Source organism: Suricata suricatta, chromosome 2 (assembly GCF_006229205.1).
Source record: "Suricata suricatta isolate VVHF042 chromosome 2, meerkat_22Aug2017_6uvM2_HiC, whole genome shotgun sequence".
Taxonomy (NCBI): Eukaryota; Metazoa; Chordata; class Mammalia; order Carnivora; family Herpestidae; genus Suricata; species Suricata suricatta.
In genome coordinates this window covers 171,638,778-171,658,219 of record NC_043701.1, presented here as the reverse complement: position 1 = coordinate 171,658,219, position 19,442 = coordinate 171,638,778, and the positions used below count along the sequence as shown (strand labels likewise).

The following is a 19,442-nucleotide window of genomic DNA, read 5'->3' as shown; positions in this document are numbered from 1 at the left end:
TCATCTCACTATTGCTTCTCAAAACCTGGCATTGCATTAATATTCTTTGATTTGTACTAATGCACCTAAATCTGAAAGGCAGACGGTACTGATATATTTAATATGGTATGGAAACTAAAATGTAATCAAACTTTATATCAGTGTTTTGATGAAGCACTGCATTTGTAGCTACTGCACACTAGAATGTGACTTTATAATGTGTATGTAAATGTGTTTAGAAAATAGGAGCTGTTTTAACTATCCTTTGTATTCTAAGGATAAACCACTATTAATGAATAGTATGTTTTACTGTTGGAAAGACCTGAATACCTGTGTAAAGATAAACATTAAAAAGCAAAAATTATGGGGTACCTGGGTGGCTCAGTTGGTTAAGCTTCTGACTTTAGCATGGGTCATGTGATCTTGTGGTTTGTCAGTATGAGCCCTGCATTGGGCTCTGTGCTGACAGCTCAGAGCCTGGAGTCACACAGGCATTATCACTGTTTAAAAACTTTAAATGTCAGCATATGAACAAAACCTAAAATTTACATAAACTTTCTAAAATCTTAATCGTACTTTTGAAGGCAATCTAATTTCTATTTTATTACATGAACTTCCAAGCATGATATAACCTACAATGGAATTTTCAAGGACTTTTTAGAATTACATAGGTTCAGAATTTTTTCTTTGAAAAAAAACATATCAAAAACCATGGAATAGAGAAAAGCAAAACACTGAACCAAAATAAAATACCCAATTAATAGTTACGTCTGCCATTTACCAAGCATGCAACTTTGAACAAGTTGCTAAACAATGTATGTCTCACCTGCATAACAAGGGGTTAAATATCTAGATTAAGTTTTGATTTTCTAACTTTATCTTTTATATTTAAAAGGAAGAGTACTTAGGGTCTACTAAGAAAAATGTTATGTGTAAAAAAATAAATTAAAATTGCTTTTCTTTAATGGGCATTGCTTTGGTTTACCTAACTTAGATTCTCATTAAATGATATAAAACTTATTTTTAATGTTATAATTTAGAATAAAAAAGTAGTCAGTAAAAATAGTTCCCAGAATTTTAAAGATAAAGGGCACCTAAGAAAGAAATCAAATAGGTCAAAATGTTAACATTTATTAAATGTGGATAGTAGTCTGAATGCTTATTATTTTCTATATTTTTAAGACAGAATATTTTTAAATTGAAAGGATTCGGATCAAGTCAATAGTATTATTATAATAAATATAAGAAATCGTGAACATTAAAAGAACTGGAAGCAAACATACAGTTTTCTTATAGAAACAATGATATTATTACTCCAATATCATCATTTATTTGAAACTGGAATGTCTTACCAAATGCTCTTTACTATAGTGGTATTCATCTGTGGACTATAAAATTCATTTACCAAGTTGAAATCTTTACCTGGTAAAGCCTGGCATTCTTGCTGTCGCTGATCCCACTGGCAATTCAAGTTTAGCGAACAGCTTTTACAACTGGTAAGTTTGTTACAAATCTGCTCATTTCTCACATGACATTTGGTATAGTTTTTCACAGACTAGAAAGTTAAAAGATAAAGCATGTTATTTTTTACCTTTGTATGACAATGATTCTTAAATGTCAATGTATAGATAAATCATCAAGTGAATTTTAAAGTTCAGACGTCTAGCCCCAAATCCAATTCTACTGATCAGAATCTCTCTTACTCATTTCTTTAAACTAGAACTGCAGGAACTAGGATACAAGCTTATTGGAAAAAATTTACAATTTCCACAAACTGAAACAGAAATCATCTAATAAAAACCTACTCTATTAAATCTGATAACAAGCTCCCAATTCAATAAATAAGGCCAATGCGGAGTCATTTCTCTTAATGATCACATGGAAAAAAATCTAGTCATAATAAAGCTATCATGCAATAAAGTAGAAATGATAAGTAGTAAAAATTGAATAAATAATAAACATAAATTATTTTCTCAATAACTCAAACTAATTTTACTTTCACAGACACTACAGACAATAAATATTCATTTTGGTCAACTGACATTTCTCCTGTACGTATCTGTCATGTTTTCTTTATGGTGACTGTAAAGAAGCTGAGTTACACTTGACCAATCCTACTCTGCAATGTAATCATATGTCAACTAAATTCCAGTATTAAGAGATTAAAGATTAAAGGTCAAAAAAGAAAAAAATGGGCAACATAGAAACTCTGCTGGTAGTTCCTTACATACACCAAGGTTCAGATGACAGTATTAATATGATAAAATTTTGGCTCAATTCTTTCTATGACTCTTGAGAAAAAAACCACAAAGGACTTAATGCTGCATCCGGTGCCCCCCTTAAATCTTCATACTTATATAAACAGTCAATTCAAGTTTTCACTGTAGAGAGCTAAATATTTCTTTTCAGTCAATAAAGTCAACAGTTAAAATTTACTTATAAATATCCCACACATAAAGATGATTAGAGTGGGGTGCCTGGATGCATTAGTCTGTTAAGCGTCAGACTCTTCATTTCGGCTCAGGTCATGAGCTCATAGGTTCCTGAGGTCCAGCCCTGTACTGGGGTCATTGCTGACGGTGCATAGCCTGCCTGAGATTCTCTCTCTCTCTCCCTCTGCCTCTCCCCAGCTCATGCTTGCTCGCTCTCTCACGCTCTCTCTCTCTCTCATAAATACATTAACTTAGAAATGGTTGAACCAACTTTTATCACATCTTAGACAATTTAAATGTCACCCACCAGATTTTTATTAATAAACTATGATACTTTCCCATACAAAGCACACTAAAGTCACCTCCATTTCAAACGTGTTAATTTCTGTAGAGCAAATTACATATACTATAAGGTAACAGATAAAAAGTAACTAAATAGCAATTAATGTTCACCTTTATTCATCCTAAAAAATCAGAGAATGCGTAATTTTTATTATTTTTTAGTTTTTATTTATTTTTGAGACAGTGTGAGCACGGGGGTGCAGAGAGAGAGGGAGACAGAGGATCTGAAGCGGGTTCTGACGCCCAGAGCAGCAAAGCCAATGTGAGGCTCTAACTCACAAACCAGGAGATCATGACCTGAAGTGAAGTCCAATGACACTCAACCAACTGAGTGCCCATACTGTTTTAAATCTCAAGTTATTCAACCACCATGAATTGTCATTCAGAACATATATACTTTTTATTGTTCCTTTTTCTAATTCATAGCTTTGTTTTCATATGGAATATAAATTTTAGCATTATTCCATATGATAATTAAAATATAGTCCCAAACATTTTTCAGCTAATTGAAAAGGAAAAATTTTCTTGAATCATCTGGTAAATAGAATAACCTATAAAAATGACAGAAAAACTGAATAAAAGGAAGAATAACAGTTTCATGCCAGTCTTCAGATAAACAACAGTATCATCAGAGTGACCTTCCAAGTAACTGGACTGCTCTTCATTACAAGCAGTATAGTCATTTATTGACACTAAGCCAATACAATAGATGAAATTATATTTCAGTCATACACAGGACCAATTTAATCAATGATGAAAGAAAGCTGACTGTTATTCTGAAACACGGCTGGTATTTACTGGCCTAATGAACCAGATACGTAAGCAGGATATTTGAGCTGTTAGCACACAAAATATACAGGATGAAGTAAATATGACTAAATAATGAAATAGGGTATCAATGAACATCATTTACACTAAAATCTCACAGACCTTTCTGTAACCATTAACATTTGGTTTAGCTTAATCACTAGACATCCTTATAAAATTATCTAAAGACATTACATCAAAGTCTAAATTACAAGTGAGTACCATCTGCTCACTTATACTATCTCACCCAGTGCTTTCCTTATTAACACAGCATTGTAAAAAATAAAACATAAACTAAAAGGTCACTTTATGAAATGAATACTTGATAGCAATTTGCATAACACGATTTTTGAGATCATGTATTTTCATTTAGTGTAAATGTCTAAACTCAATGTCTAAACTCAGGGCTATCCAACAAAGTCTGAAACACAATATGCTTGCAATTTTTATTTAATAACATTCCCCATTTTATTCCCTTATTCCCATGCCTTATTTATTTAACTCTTATATCCACATTACTCACTAAAATAACCCCCATTAGATGAATACTAATACAAATATGCAAAAGCAATTCAAATTCTCAAAGCAGAGTCATACCATACTAACATTAAAACCCAAATAAAATCAAAGTATATCTGTTATCAAAGCAATTTATATCCCTGGAAAGTATATACCTACACAATATGTGTTTAAAAAAAAAAGTTTCCAATTGGGTAAGTCACTAACTGAAAAGCTTCCTCCATTCTAGGTTTTGAATGTTTTTTTTCAGAATAGAATCATAAAACAAATATTTTGAAATATGATTGTTTACTAAAGAAAATTTTTAGATGATACAATAAAAACTTCTCACTTAGTTTCAAACTCCCTTTTCTTTACCTTTTACATCCACATGCTATCTTAAAAAACAGGCAAATACTTTTGGTGATTATTAAAATTCAGAAAAAGAAATAATGTATGTTATATTTAGCTGCAAATTCGTAAACTCAAAATTTAGTTATTTAAGCTGTAGCCCAATAGGAGAATCTTTTGTCCTACTACAGTCTTTTTTTAATTTATTTATTTTTACACTTATTTATTTTAGAGAGAGAGAGACAGAGCGTGAGCCGGGAGGGGCAGAGAGAGAAGAATCGGAAGCAGGCTCCAAGCTCTGAGCAAGCGGTCAGCACAGAGCCTGACGCACGGCTCTACCCCACGAACTGTGAGATCATGACCTGAGCTGAAGTCAGAGGCTCAACCGCCTGAGCCCCCCAGGCGCCTCCACTACAGTTCGTAATCCTTCAATCCTATACTTGTTAATACTTTTTAACACTTTTCTTTCAATTTGTTCACATCTTCTTAAAAACATGGAACATTTTGATACTACCCACTTAAAAGGTTATTTTTTGCTGCCCTTAATCCATTTTCATCTACTGTAAACATTAATTTTATAATTTTTTTCAGTTACTACCAAAGTAGTTGTCTCAAATTCATCACTGTTGACACTTGAGCCAGATAATGGTTTTCTGGGGGGGAGCTCGTGCATTACCGGACGTTAGCAGCATTCCTTGCTTCTACTGGATACTACTGGGAGCCCTACAGGTGTGACGACCCAAAATGTCTACACCCGTCGCCAAATATCCCTTATGGCACAAAACTGCCTCTGGTTGAAAACCACTGACCTAAAGACAGATAAAAGGAAACTAGCCCTGTCAACCTCAGGTTAAACTTACACGCAAAGCATGTAAACAAAACATCAGACCACACCACTACTTTGCACGTGCATGTCTGACAAGAATCCCATGGAAATAACTGCTATACTTACTGACATAATCCTATGTCTATCAACACAGATGACTACATTCATAATTACAGTGTTTTTTACATTTTTTTAATCTTTATTTTATGGGGGGGCGGGGCAGAGAGAGATGGAGACAAAGAATCTGAGGCGGCTCTGAGCTGACAGCAGAGAAACCACCACGGGGCTCAAACCCACGAACCATAGTGCGATCATGACCTGAGCCGAAGCTGGATGCTTCCTGAGCCACCCAGGAGCCCCTAGAGTCCCTTTCTAAAACACATAAGAGGAAATAAAAGTTACTGGATTCAAAATGGAATCTAGTCTGACAAATCTGAGCAAGAAACTAGAGTGAATTTACAACATGGCAGCGATTCCCTACATACTATGTGGGCTGATGTGTAAAACGCTTTCTGCACAATGTTAATAAACGGTAAGCTAGCGATTAGAAAGCAGCAATGCTAACGACACCATCATTTGCCCATAAATACTAACCACACTGCAGTTACTGTTGGCTGAAATACATTTCTTGTCGTCGCACCACTGGCACCCGTTGGTGTTGGCAGTGCAGCTGGCACAGTCCGCGTATCTGTAACACCTGTCGTCAGGAGCCGCTGCGGTACACACGGGAGTGAGCACATCAGGATGAGAAAGATGTCACACTTCTCAATTCACACATTTTTAATATCTGCTTAAGAATCCCTGAGACTTTTTACAACATAAATATGACCAATTAATATCAAAACAACTTCTTCAATATAACGGTAACTTTGTAGCTTAATTGCATTTACAAGTTTTGAGATACCTCCCACCTTCATTTTAATTATTTAATCTACCAGGGTCTTACATCCATTTAAAATTTATCTATCCATTATGGAGGAGGAAAAAGACTTACTGGTATTTTACTAGAAAAAACTATTGTTCTACATTTAAAAGAAACATTATAACAAATACTCAGTGTTTATAATTCTTCCTAAAGATATTTAGAGACATCTAAGACTAACAAAACTTGAAAATACATTGCTAATTGTAGCATGAAAAAATGCATAAAGCTACACTCATTTAAAGAGAATTGGATAATTTTTATCTAAATCATTCATTCATAAATAAATATTTATTACTAATTTTTCATGTTTATTTATTCAACATTTTATATGAAGTATTAAACTAAAACATTAGTCATCAAAATTCTAGAAAAATCTTTTAACTCTGTGGTTGGCTTGGCAATACTAAAGAAGAAAAGAAACTACCAATTGTAGAAAAAATTATTTCACTTTATTTCTTAGAAACACAATATTTTTTTTAATTTTTAAAATGTTTATTCATTTTTTAATAGAAAGAGAGCACAAGTGGGAGAAGCAGAGTGAGAAAAACAGACACAGAATCTGAAGCAGGCTCCAGGCTCTGAGCTGTCAGCACAGAACCCAACACAGGGCTTAAACCCAGGAACTATGAGATCATTTCCTGACTTGAAGTCAGACACTTAACTGCCTGAGCCACCCAGCCACCCCAATAATACAATATTTCTTAGAAAGAGTATACTTTAAAGAACTTTTTACTTATATAATAATGCATACATATATATGACCATGTTATAAAATGTTATACATGTAATAATACATATAGAATTAGAAAGAGAAAACTAAAAATGGCTAATGAAATATTAAACTATTAGGCACTTCTAAGTTCAAGCATGAAAATTCCTAATTAGAGGATTATGATTTTTTAACTTCTAAAAGCTACAAGTAAATCTTTTTTTTTTTAAGAAATATAAATTATCTTTATTTTTTTGTGTTTTCTGTTTTTTATAATTCATTTTTTTAATTTACATCCAACTTAGTTAGCATATAGGGCAACAATGATTTCAGGAGTAGATTCCTTAATGCCCCTTACCCCCTTAACCCATTGTCCCTCCCATAACCCCTCCAGCAACCCTCTGTTTGTTCTCTGTATGTAAGAGTCTCTTATGTTCTGTCCCCCTCCCTGTTTTAAGCTATAAGCAATTCTTATAAACAAAACGCATTACAACTTCTAGCCAGGTAAAGAAGCTTTATGCCACAGAGAGGAGAGGAAAAAAATTCACCTGTTTTAGGAGGGCACTTTGCTCTAAGGATATTATTAGTATTCCCAGATTCCCAAGATTCACAGTGATTTTTATTCCAAATACATTTTATTCCTGGACCAGCATTCTTACAAAGTTCTTCATCTCTGAAAGCCTTGCAATTTGGAGGCTTGTAAACAAGAATGTCATTAAGGAGTACACTAGAAAATCCTCCAAATATATACATGGACCTATAAAAAAAAAAAGATAGAATCTTAAACAATTATAAGAAAACTCTAATGAATGAGTTTCAAAAATAAATTTAAATATGCATTTTTCATTTTGTCAAGGAAGTAAGCAATTTTTTTAGAAACAGAAATAGAAATAGAAAGTAGCTGTACATGGATAAGATACATTTTAGAACTGCTATCTGTAATTATAATTTTTGAATACTGACAATGAATTTAGATATTAGGTACAAAGTCTTTCTTACAGTTTTACTATCTTATAAAATAGAAAAGTCAATAGTAGAATAATCAAAAATATATTCAAAATTTTAATTTGGAAAAAAAATTCACATAATTATTAAATTAATTCAACTACCAGGGCCAAAGAAATTTGACATGCCTTCCAAGGAGCATAACTTTTATTTCTAACAATATTATTAACATAATAAATGCAAAAAGATCAGAAGATGCTTCAATAATATCTTTTATTATTTAAGAAGAGGAAAATAAGAGTCAACCAAACACAATATTTCAACAAAGAAGGCTAGGACTTTATGTGAAAACTCACAGTATTTCAAAAGAGAAGGCTGGGATTTTATGTGTAAACTCTGAATTTCATGTTACTATTTTGAATGCTAACTGATACCAATTACAGAGTTTCACTGTGGTTAACTTCTACCTGCTTTTAGTATCATATTGAAGAGGTTTTCCAAAATTAGAATAAAATGGTAATAAAATGAACTTCTAAGAATGTCATTATAAATTGTAATTTTTTTACTTTTTTAATGTTTTTATTTATTACTAAGAGACAGAGAGAGACAGAGCACGAGCATAGGAGGGGCAGAGAGAGCAGGAGACACAGAATCTGAAGCAGGCTCCAGGCTCTGAGCTGTCAGCACAGAGCCCGACATGGGGCTCGAACTCACAAACCGCAAGATAATGATCTGAGCCGCAGTCAGATGCTTAACCGACTGAGCCACTTAGGCACCCCATAAATTACAAATTTTAAGCTAATGAGTGAGCTGGCATAGTTTCTTGCCACATTACCAAACTTTGCTTTGAAAATAGAAAATAATACTGACTTAAAGGAAGAAGGTAACTTAATGCTCGTCCCATCCCAAATTCCAAGGGATACAAAGACAGTAAAGCCCAGAGGTTAAGGGACTTGTCAAAAATCACACATTTAATGACAGAACTAAAATGAGAATCTACTTCTTCTCTCTTTCCTTAGTCTCCTTAATAGAAATATGGGGCTAGCCTTTCTATCATTTTAGTTTGATCTTTTTTAAAGAAGTGAATCACTGTCTGATCTCTTCTAAAAGGAAAGAAGACAGGCTAAATTTTTTTTAAGTATCTTAAATTTTATCTCAATACTCTTTCTTTGCCCCCATTTCCCTTAAATATATTTGAACACAAAAGAATAAAGGATATGGTTAACAAACCAAAATGTATTCCATGGTAGGGGAGCGATACCTGATGCCATTAAGTACAAATAATAATTTTTTAAAAGAGCAACAGAAAATATGGAGGGTATGACTGATAAATATACGTCTTTTACCCATTAATGACAACCGCAGAGTGTCCAAATCTGTTGACATCTCTATGAAGATTTGGTTTTGGTAATATTTTCCATTCATCACAAGCTAGAAAAAAATGGCAAAACAAAAAAAAATGAAATAAAACAGTAAATTAAGATCATTAGTAAAAAATAATCATTAGTCAAATTAAAGACACAATAATTAAAATTGGGAAGCCTCTCATTAATTTGCCATGACCTAGAATTGAGTACCATTACTCAACTGGCATCATTCCTTAAGTAAAAATAACTTCTACATAAAATTCCCACAAATAAATTAAAGTATATGAGAACACCAAAAATGAAAGGAAAGAATTAGGTTAAGTGTATACTGGGGGAGAAGTCCAAAGACACATCTTCATTAAATAAACCGAGGTTCCACATAATAACCTACATGAATTGTCAATACTAAACAAACCTATTAGAAAGTTAAATTAGTAAATCAAATTGTACGTGCATCTTATTACAAAATTAAATGGAATACATAGTATTCAGTGAAATGCCTAAAAACAGAATCATCAAAATAAAATATTTAAATGATTTTAATGATTTGATATTTCAAAATAATAGTGTCCATTTTATATAAAATAACTTCAGTTGTAAAAAAAATAGAAAAAAAATAAAACCTAAAATAATTCATGAGCTATATAAAAAAATGGGAAAAAATGGTTATAGAAAACTGTGCATCATTTCAATATAACCAAGCCTCAAAATTGACACTGATACTAACATAGCATTTGAGACATTAAGTGTCTCTGTTTTCAGTAATATTCTCCGGACAGTGTTTTAATCTTCTTAGACATGACATATCTAAAGGCAGGCACTGATATTTAATAAAAGCACATATATGTAACAAGTTTTTAAAAACAAATTTTATTTTTAGGTAGTAAAGAAGCCCTTTCGGAACAAGCAAATAATCTAAAATATAGTTAGTTGTAAAAGTTAAAGTTGTAATAAACTTTTTCTATTTATGGAATTATGTCTATAACACTAGAAATAAAAGAATAACTTGGTTTTATTTCACTATGACTACTAAAAAGATCAAAGAAGTTACAAAACCAAAATCAAAATTTAGAAAATGAAACTAGAAGACTGAGCAATAAAATACATCTTGAATTATATTTCCCAAAGTCTATTTCAAAGACCATAAATCCCCCCACAGGAGGATATTCCTTAGTTTGTATAATCTGTCTTTAGTTCACAATTTTGTGATATACTCTCAGAATGCCTATGATACACTCTCAGAATACAAAGTAGACACACAGAAGTCTCACTATAACTAACCAAGTGTTTGCCCAATATTTTATCCACAGAAGCACTTTTCATGGAATACTTTTCACATTAATGTTCCCAAGAGCCATTCTCTCAATATCACATTTTGCGATTTACTATTAAAAAAGCCTATACATAGGATTAATACTCTGCTAATTTTACATGTTCATTTAAGAAGGGTGCTTACAGGTGTGTAGTACTATAAAACTTCCAAAATGCATTCATCTACACAACTTAAAATTATCCTTGTAAGAATCCAGTGAAGTTGATTGAGCAAGAATTATATATTGAAAATGAAAAATTAGATGTAGGAAAAGTTTAGCAATTTGCTTAAGGCCCAGTTGATTACCTCTGTTTTTCTATAAATTATGCTCACAAATATTTTATTTTTTTAATGTTTTATTTATTTTTGAGATAGAGAGAGACAGCATGAGCAGGGAAGGGTCAGAGAGAGAGACATAGAATCTGAAGCAGGCTCCAGGCTCTGAGCCTGCTGTCTGCACAGAGCCTGACGTGGGGCTCGAACCCACAAACTGTGAGATCATGACCTGAGCCTAAGTCAGACCCTTAACCGACTGAGCCACCCAGGCATCCCCAAATATTTGATATTTAAAAATGTATGTATAGCAAATTCTGAAGATTACTCCCATTTAGAAAGAAAGGGTGATCTGTAAAACACACAGATTTTGAGAAAGAAAAAGATGTAAATATTAGACACAGCTACTAAGTTAGGGCAGATAGATTTCAATCATTCCACCGAACCCCAACACTCACACACGTGCACACCCCCCAACCTCATGCGTGCGCACACACTCTCTTACACACACACACACACACACACACACACACACACAGAGTGAAAGATTTACAAATTGTGTTATTTGTATAATCCAACAACAGAATTAGAAATTATGCTTCAAAGAAATGAAACAAAAAAGAGTCTGATGGAAGAGGAAAACTGCCAGGTATTCGTTTGTAACAAAAATCTTCGAAGAACAAGAATCTTTAAGATCTTCGGGAGGCATCTGGAGTTTAGAAAATAAAGTGACCCAACAATCTGAACTTACCTGCGTCTAAAGGGTAAGCAGGGGCACCTGGGTGACTCAGTCAGGCCTCTCACGTCAGCTCAGGTCATGATCTCATGGTTTCTAAGTCCAAGCCCCACGCGGGACTCTGCTGACAGGCCTGGAGCCTACTTCCGATTCTCTGTGTGTGTGTCTCTCTGTCCTCCCCTGCTCGTTCACTCACTCTCCCTCACACTCTCTCTTGCTCTCAAAAATAAAAACACATTAAAAAAATAAAGAAATAATAAAAGATAAGTAATTTGGCCTGGCCCAGCATCCAACATAAGCCAGGCAGAAGGAAAGCAGATTTTCATGATGAGAACCATGAAAAATGCTCAGAAAAAATAAGGAGTTAGAAAAATAAAGAGCTAAGAGAACAAAGAGCATTATCTAAAAAATTGGCTTTCTGAAGATTGTTTCTAACTCTGTAAGCCAATTTCTTTTGGTTAAAGATGAAATTTTTTCAGTGCACAGAACAGTGAAAAATAGCATTAAAAGTACCTATGTCTCACTACCCAGATTTGTCAAACCAAGTACTTTACTATGTCTACTATAGATTTATCCAAAGAAATAAATTATTACAGATAGGCCTGAGGCTCCCAGTGTACTCCTGTCTCAAATCAAATTTCTTTATGTCTTCCTTCTTTGGATGCAATTACTATTCTGTATTTGCTTATCAATGTTTCTATATCTATGATACATACAGAGTAATTTTTATAGGTTGTAAAACTTTATATTAATATAAGTGTATATTATACAATAGGATCCTTCTGTAACTTGCTTATTATTTTGTTCAACCCATTAAGTTTTGCTTTTTCTGTTCTTCACCATTTTAATCATTTTTAAATGTGCAGTTCAGGGACATTAAGTACACTCCCGTTTTGGAAACATCATAACATCCATCTCAGCAGTTTCTTATTTTGCAAAACTAAAACTCCGTACCTGTTAAACAGTACTTCCCCCTTGCCCTCTCTCCCAGGCCCCACCAATCACCATTCTACTTGTTTTGTCTGTAAATTTGACTACTCTGAGTACCTCATGTGATGGAATCATATGGTCTCAGTCCTTTTGTCTTTGGCTTATTTCCCTTACCACATCTTCAAGGTACATCCATGGTGTGTCATGTGTCAGAATCCCTTCCTTCTTCTTAGGTCTAAATAATATTCTGCTATATGTGTATACTACATTTTATTTATCCATTCTTTGATCCTTGGACATCTGGGTTGTTTCTAATTTTGGCTATTGTGAATAACGCTGCTATGAACTTGGGTGTACAAACGTGATCCTGTACCTGCTTTTTTTTTTACTTTTTTAAATATTTATTCATTTTCGAGACAGAGATAGAGGGGATCACTTTGATCTTCAATCCATTCAGAATTCATTTTTTAATATATTTCAGGGATCTAGTTTACTTTTCCCCATATATTATATATCCTAGATCTTTCTTTTTTTTTTAATGTTTTATTTATTTTTGATACAGAGAGAGACAGGCATGAGAGGGAGAGGGGCAGAGAGAGAAGGAGACACAGAACCAGAAGCAGGCTCCAGGCTCTGAGCTAGCTGTCAGCACAGAGCCCAACGCGGGGCTCGAACCCACGAACGTGAGATCATGACCTGAGCTGAAGCCGGAGGCTTAACCGACTGAGCCACCCAGGCGCCCCTATTCTAGATCTTTCTATGTGTTAAACCATATACCAATCTTCCCAGAACCATTATTTTAAAATTTATACCTGATCCAGTAATTTGTGACTGACTTAGCTTCTATACTGCTATAGCATGTTCTTATTTTGCTTGCTTTTAATCAAAGATATGAATATGAAACTATAATCCCACAAGGTTTATCACAAAAACTCTCTCGCTCATATATTCCCACTGCCTACTCCTGAATCACAGAGGTAAGCACTTTGAATCCTAAATTTAAAACTAGAAGGAATATCTTCTTATTCTAAATGGCATACTTAGTTCTTAATTCTTATCTTATTCTAAATGGCACGCTTAGTTCTTAATTTCAGATAATATCTGACTTTCTTCTTAAAAAGATGGTTTAACTCTTATTCAGACACATACTCTCTCCCTCCATCCTCCTCATATAATTTTCTTTAGACCAATATTCAGTATTTATTATATATTATTCACAGATGAGCCATGCAGCATATTATAATTACATTTTATTTTAAAACAACATTTTTTATTTTCCTGCAAATTTGTTTTGCTTAGGTTTCTATATACCTGCTGCTAATTCTTCCCCAACTCTTTACTAGATGCGTGTACATTTTTGCAATATTTTCTAATATACCAACCTATCTAGCAGCTTCATTTGCTTTCTGAAGACATCCCTACTAAACTCCTTCTTTCTTCTCCAATTCAGACTTGTCTACAGGCCTGCTGCACCATCCTAATGATTCTCTGCACATCTCCTCTCTATTCACTCTATTTCTTAGATTTTAATTTTTATCAAGTTTTATGTTTATTTAATCAAATACATCAATAGGAGATCTAATTCTATGGCCTCCAGAGCAAGTGTGCGCTGGAAGTATCTTTTTGAGATGTTATAATTCTGAAAGTGACCTTATTCATTGTAATACTTATATGATTAGTTAATGGGCTTGGAACTCTAACTTGGAAAGCATTTTCAGATTTTGAAGGTATTATTCTCCTATCTTCTGGCTTCTGGATTTGCTTTTGTAAGGCCCTATACTATTGAGTCCCATGACTTATTAGGACTATTTCTTTTCTCTGTATATAGCTTTTAGAGTCTTCATTCTATCTACTTTTCATGATGGGTTTTGTGGTCAGTCTGTTCTGGGGTTTAGTGAAATCTTTCATTCTGAAAATTTGTGTACTTCAAGCCTGATTATTTTTCTTGAATTATTCATTTGATACTTTCCATCTCATCTAAAATTTTCTGGTTTTTATTTTTGCCACCCCTACTAATCAGGCAGCAAGTTTTCTGGAATAATCATCTAAATTTTTTACCTTTTATCCTATTTTACATTTGTCCTTTGTTCATAATACTTTTGGATCATACTCTTCATTTTTCTTAAAACCTATTAATTTGTTATATTAATTTTAATTTAAAATGCCCATTTTTTGTTTTCTGAACGACCTATCTTTAAAAGTCACATTTTTACTTCATAAATGTAACATCTTCTGTCCATAAAAATTGAAGTTATAGTCTCCTTACAGTATTATATCAATTTCCTTTGATTTCTTATTTTCTCCTATTTGATATTTTCAAACGTCTAAATGATAATTAGCTGCCCTTTCAAATTTTAAGAGTGAAGCAAAACAAAACTGTCTGGAAATTTTGTGCTTGGCCAAGACATATTGTTGACTGTTCGAATGCTCTTTGTTTGTTTACTGATATATAACTGATATACAACACTGTCTAAGCTTATAGTACACAAGCATAATGACTTGACATATATATATGTATGTTATATATGTATATGAAGGTGTTTTCTTTCCTTGCTATTAGAACTCTTAGGATTTACTCTCTTAACACCTTTCACATATACTACATAGTAGCAAAAGGACTTTGCTCAGATGGGACCATTTCAGTTGAATTCTTCCAAATGTCAGTTTTTGTACATGCTTTCTCTTGGCTGGTCAGACTCTTTAAGGTAAATCCTCCAATCTCCTGCCCAGAAACTATAAACCTGGCTAAAAGTATTCTGGACCTAAGTAGAAGAAAGAAACTAGAGGTTTCATTCATGAGCATATATACTTTCACTTAATCCTACTGTTTCCAAAATAGTACTGACAGCGTCAGCTAAGGTCTGGTACCAGGGTCAACATCCACAGAGGAAAACCTTGATTTTCCAGCAGAGCAGAGGAGGGGCAGATACACATCTGCACAAGTTGAGGAAGAAGACCTGGGGATTTAACAGCTAATTGTATACATTTTTTGTTTCTTATTTTATTTTTTTTAATGTTTATTTACTTTTGAGAGATAGAGACAGACAGAGCATGAGCTGGGGAGGGACAGAGAGAGAGGGAGACACAGAATCTGAAGCAGGCTCCAGGCTCTGAGCTGTCAGCACAGAGCCCAATGCAGGACTCGAACTCCCCAACCATGAAATCATGACCTAAGCTGAAGTCGAACTCTCAACCAATTGAGTCACCCAGGAGCCTCTGTATAGATTTTTAATCAAACTTTCTGTTTCAGGCTCACAAGTGTACCTCACTTTCAGAAACACTTAAAAACAAAACAAAAAAATTGCATATGAGAGATAAACAACTCCAACTCATCTCCCAAAGAAATGGAAAATACTGGGAACGTGTCCAAGACTATGAAATCAAGGGATTTAACTGATTGGACCACATATCTACTGATCAAACCACATAAACAGGCAAGGCTCAAAACTCAAAAGTATGTGGCTTTCATATTTATCCACTGAGTTTCTTCTTAGTAAGGTAATACTTGCTTGTACTTGTAAAAACTGAGTATCTCCATTTAGTAACCATACTAAAGATCAGGGAGTTACCTTCTGAATGTTATCTAAACCATATTTTTCCTAACAGTGTACCTTGAAAAACAGAACCAAAAGTAAAAGATTAATTAACTTGGGTGTTTCTATCTAAAGAAAGAAAGACTAAGAATTCATCAACTGCTCCTAACTAAGAATAGAAAAAAATATGTGAAATTTGGATTAATAGATTTAGATAAGACTGAGAAAAAAGGACCATCACTATTTTAAGTGAGTTGACTTAGATGTAATGAAGATCCAGTAACACAACAACATTATGGATATAAAACAATAAGACTGAATTCCTGCCCTCAGACAATAACAAGAGGACATGTTAAATATTAAAAGACATATATAAAAAGTGCTATGGGAGCCCCCTCCAAAAAAAGAAAAGCACATAGTTGCTCCTAGTAGTTAAATGTTTTGAAAAATTACTATGATAGGGGCACCTGGGTGGTTCAGTCAGTTAGGCATCTGACTTCGGCTCAAGTCATGATCTCGTGGTTTGTGGGTTTGAGCACCACATCAGGCTCTGTGTGGACAGCTCAGAGCCTGGAGCCTGCTTCAGATTCACTGTCTCCCACTCTCTCTGCCCCTCCCCTGCTTGCACTCTGTCTCTTTTTGTCTCAAAAATAAATAAACATTAAAAAATTTTTAATTACTATGATGACCTTATATAAAATTCACTGGAGAGTACATAAAACCGTTATAGTCTTCTTAAATGGGTAAAATTTCATACAATAAATGGTCTTGACCTCTTATCTGATAAAAATAATATGCTGCTTATCAATGCTATGTAATATTTAATTCTGAAAACAACTCTGAAGAGTAAATATTTTTGTCCCATGTCATAGAAAAGAAAGTATTTAGCAGTTTGGTTAACTTTAGCACGTTAAGTTGCCAAGTCGTATTCATAACCAGATCTTCTGATTTATACAGCCTCACTACATCATCAAAATACAAACAGTACTTTCATGAAAGTAAAAAAATAATAGTTTTAAAGTACACAAGTCCCTGCAGAAGAGAAACAATACAGGACAGTATTAATACTTTGGTGATACATGAGAATAATTAATTCACACCAGTAATACTTCAACACAATTCTACTTGTAGAAGTCTGCTGCCTTTTAACATATGTGGTGGTAGGAAGTGAAGGTTTTATTTATTACTCTCTGCAAGACATCACTTTCCATTATGCTAGAAGTTTTACAAGAATTACAGTTTGTTATATACATTGGTGTTATCTAACAAATATTCCAGTTCTCTTCCTTCAGGCCTGTTGTAAAATTAAATTCTCACACTTCCTAGAAGTTGGATGTGATACTATGACTTGTCTTAGCTAACAAAATGCAAGCTAAAAGGACACTCATTTTTGGATGGAATCACTGAATTCCCAATGAAAGACAATGTAGTTTCATTCTGGGTCCCTAAGGGATGACAATAAGCTAATCTCCTGCCAACCAATATTAGCCATGTATCATGAACGAAAAGGTAACTTTCATGAGTCTTAATCTGCTGAGATCTACGGTAGACATGGAGATGAGCCACCTAGACCATCACTCAAGGAAGGAGCTGTTGTCTGTGTTGCTGGGGGAGCCGTCAGGGAACATTCATCAGCCGCAACTACTTCAGCAACTGCCCCAGTCATCTTCGGGCCACTGACCACACCTAGGCAAGGATGACCCACGTGCAACTGATGATCAACGTGGGGTTTTAAAAGGTCCTGTCACTTCTTCCCAACATACAGCAACTATGACCAATAATTTTACTTCCAGAGATCCTTGTGTGGTTGACTAAGGTTATCTGTCCAGCATCAAAACTCAACTTCACTCATTGTCAAATCCTGCTTTCTCCCTCTACCTCTTCCAAAGGCATTGGTCTTAAGGGTTCTCTCAATGACCATCATGAATACTAAACTCTATCTCAGAGTCTACTTCCCAGAGAATCAAAACTATGATAGATGGTACCTGGAGTGATACAAGAAAGGCAGAAAATAAGATGGAGTTTATGAACTAAGTCACAAACTACCAGGCTAGCAACTGAAAATCCATCATTGATGTTAGGTGTAACACAAAAAGCCACTGGCACAAGATAACCATACCATAATTTACCATAGCAGCGGTAAATTAGGAAGGTATGCCAAAGGAAGGGAATACTCTAGCACGTGTGAAGTATTAGATGTTTGAAAACAGTGACTACGAACACACTAAAATTGCATGTCTACTCCTTGGCCCTGTTGAGCTCTAGAAAGAGATCACGAAAGGCTGGGAAAGCCAGAGGGCCTTCTTAGTACCACATACCATTTACAGAGGCTGCCAAATATAGAAGGTCTGCAAATTAAAGATAATTTGCTATTTCAAAATCAAGGCCCTGCTAGAAAAAGGATAAGAACCTGGCACATCAGATGAAGACATCTGAATTGACATTCCTGAGAATCTACACAAATACTGAGTTCCCAGATTTTTCTAAATCATCTAAGACTGCAAATGTGGTCCACTCTTACCCTACATTCATAGATGGTACTCAGCCTTGCTTGAACACAATGCAGGCTTCTCTCCAGCAAGACTTGTGGCTCAGCTCAGAATCTGTTCACACCTTTCCTATTTGTCACTGAGCCAATAACCTTGGCTTAGCGTAATTCAACTAGGTACATGCTGCAACTGTTAAGGAAAGAACAGGACTATGCCCCAAAGTATCTGCAAGACCTAGACATCAAATATTGGCAGAAGTTGGGGAAGTACAGATACTACTAAATAATAAACAGAGATTGATCAAAGAGGCCAGAACTTTATACTGGGTTAGGGAGAGTTTACAGATTTAAAAGCACTCTCCCAAGATGCATGATTTATGACTTAACAAGGACCCCAGGAGATGGTGTGAGCTCACAATTAACATAACCCTTGAAAAGACAACCTACAGAATTATCCTGTATCTGTCATATATTTTATCATATTCTGACAAGGGGATTAATATATAAAAATATACAAAGAATTAATAACAGAACTCAGTAGCAAAAAAAAATCTGATTAAAAAATGGACAGAGGAATTGAAGAGAGATTTTTTTTAAGGAAGATATCCAGGGGCACCAGGATGGCTCAGTTGGTTAAGCGTCCGCCTTTGGCTCAGGTCATGATCTCGTTGTTCATGGGTTCAAGCCCCTCATTGGGCTCTGTGCTGATAACTGGCTCAGAGACTGGACCCTGTCTTCAGATTCTGTGTCTCCCTCTCTTTCTGTCCCTCTCCTGCTCACGCTCCCTCTCTTTCTCTCTCTCTCTCTAAAAAATAAATAAAACATTAAAAAAAAAAGACATCCAAATGGCCAAAAAGTACATGAAAAGGTTCTAAATATCACTGATTATCAGGGAAAAGTAAATCAGAACCACATTAAGCTATCACGCCACACGTTAGAATGGCTGTCACCAAAAAGACTGGAGATATCACATGTTGATAAGAACATGA

At 34.5% G+C, this 19,442-nt stretch overlaps 1 protein-coding gene across 1 annotated transcript in view; it reads right to left on the bottom strand.

Moving 5' to 3' along the window:
• Positions 1-19,442, bottom strand: part of ATRNL1 (attractin like 1) — a gene marked incomplete at its 5' end in the record, with an annotated part of 743,525 nt that overhangs the window by 587,378 nt on the left and 136,705 nt on the right. Inside the window, 4 exons of the mRNA XM_029920431.1 lie at positions 1,402-1,534; positions 5,830-5,948; positions 7,418-7,626; positions 9,161-9,245. Of these exons, the coding sequence (XP_029776291.1) occupies positions 1,402-1,534; positions 5,830-5,948; positions 7,418-7,626; positions 9,161-9,245 (546 nt within the window). The remainder of the gene's footprint in view (positions 1-1,401; positions 1,535-5,829; positions 5,949-7,417; positions 7,627-9,160; positions 9,246-19,442) is intronic.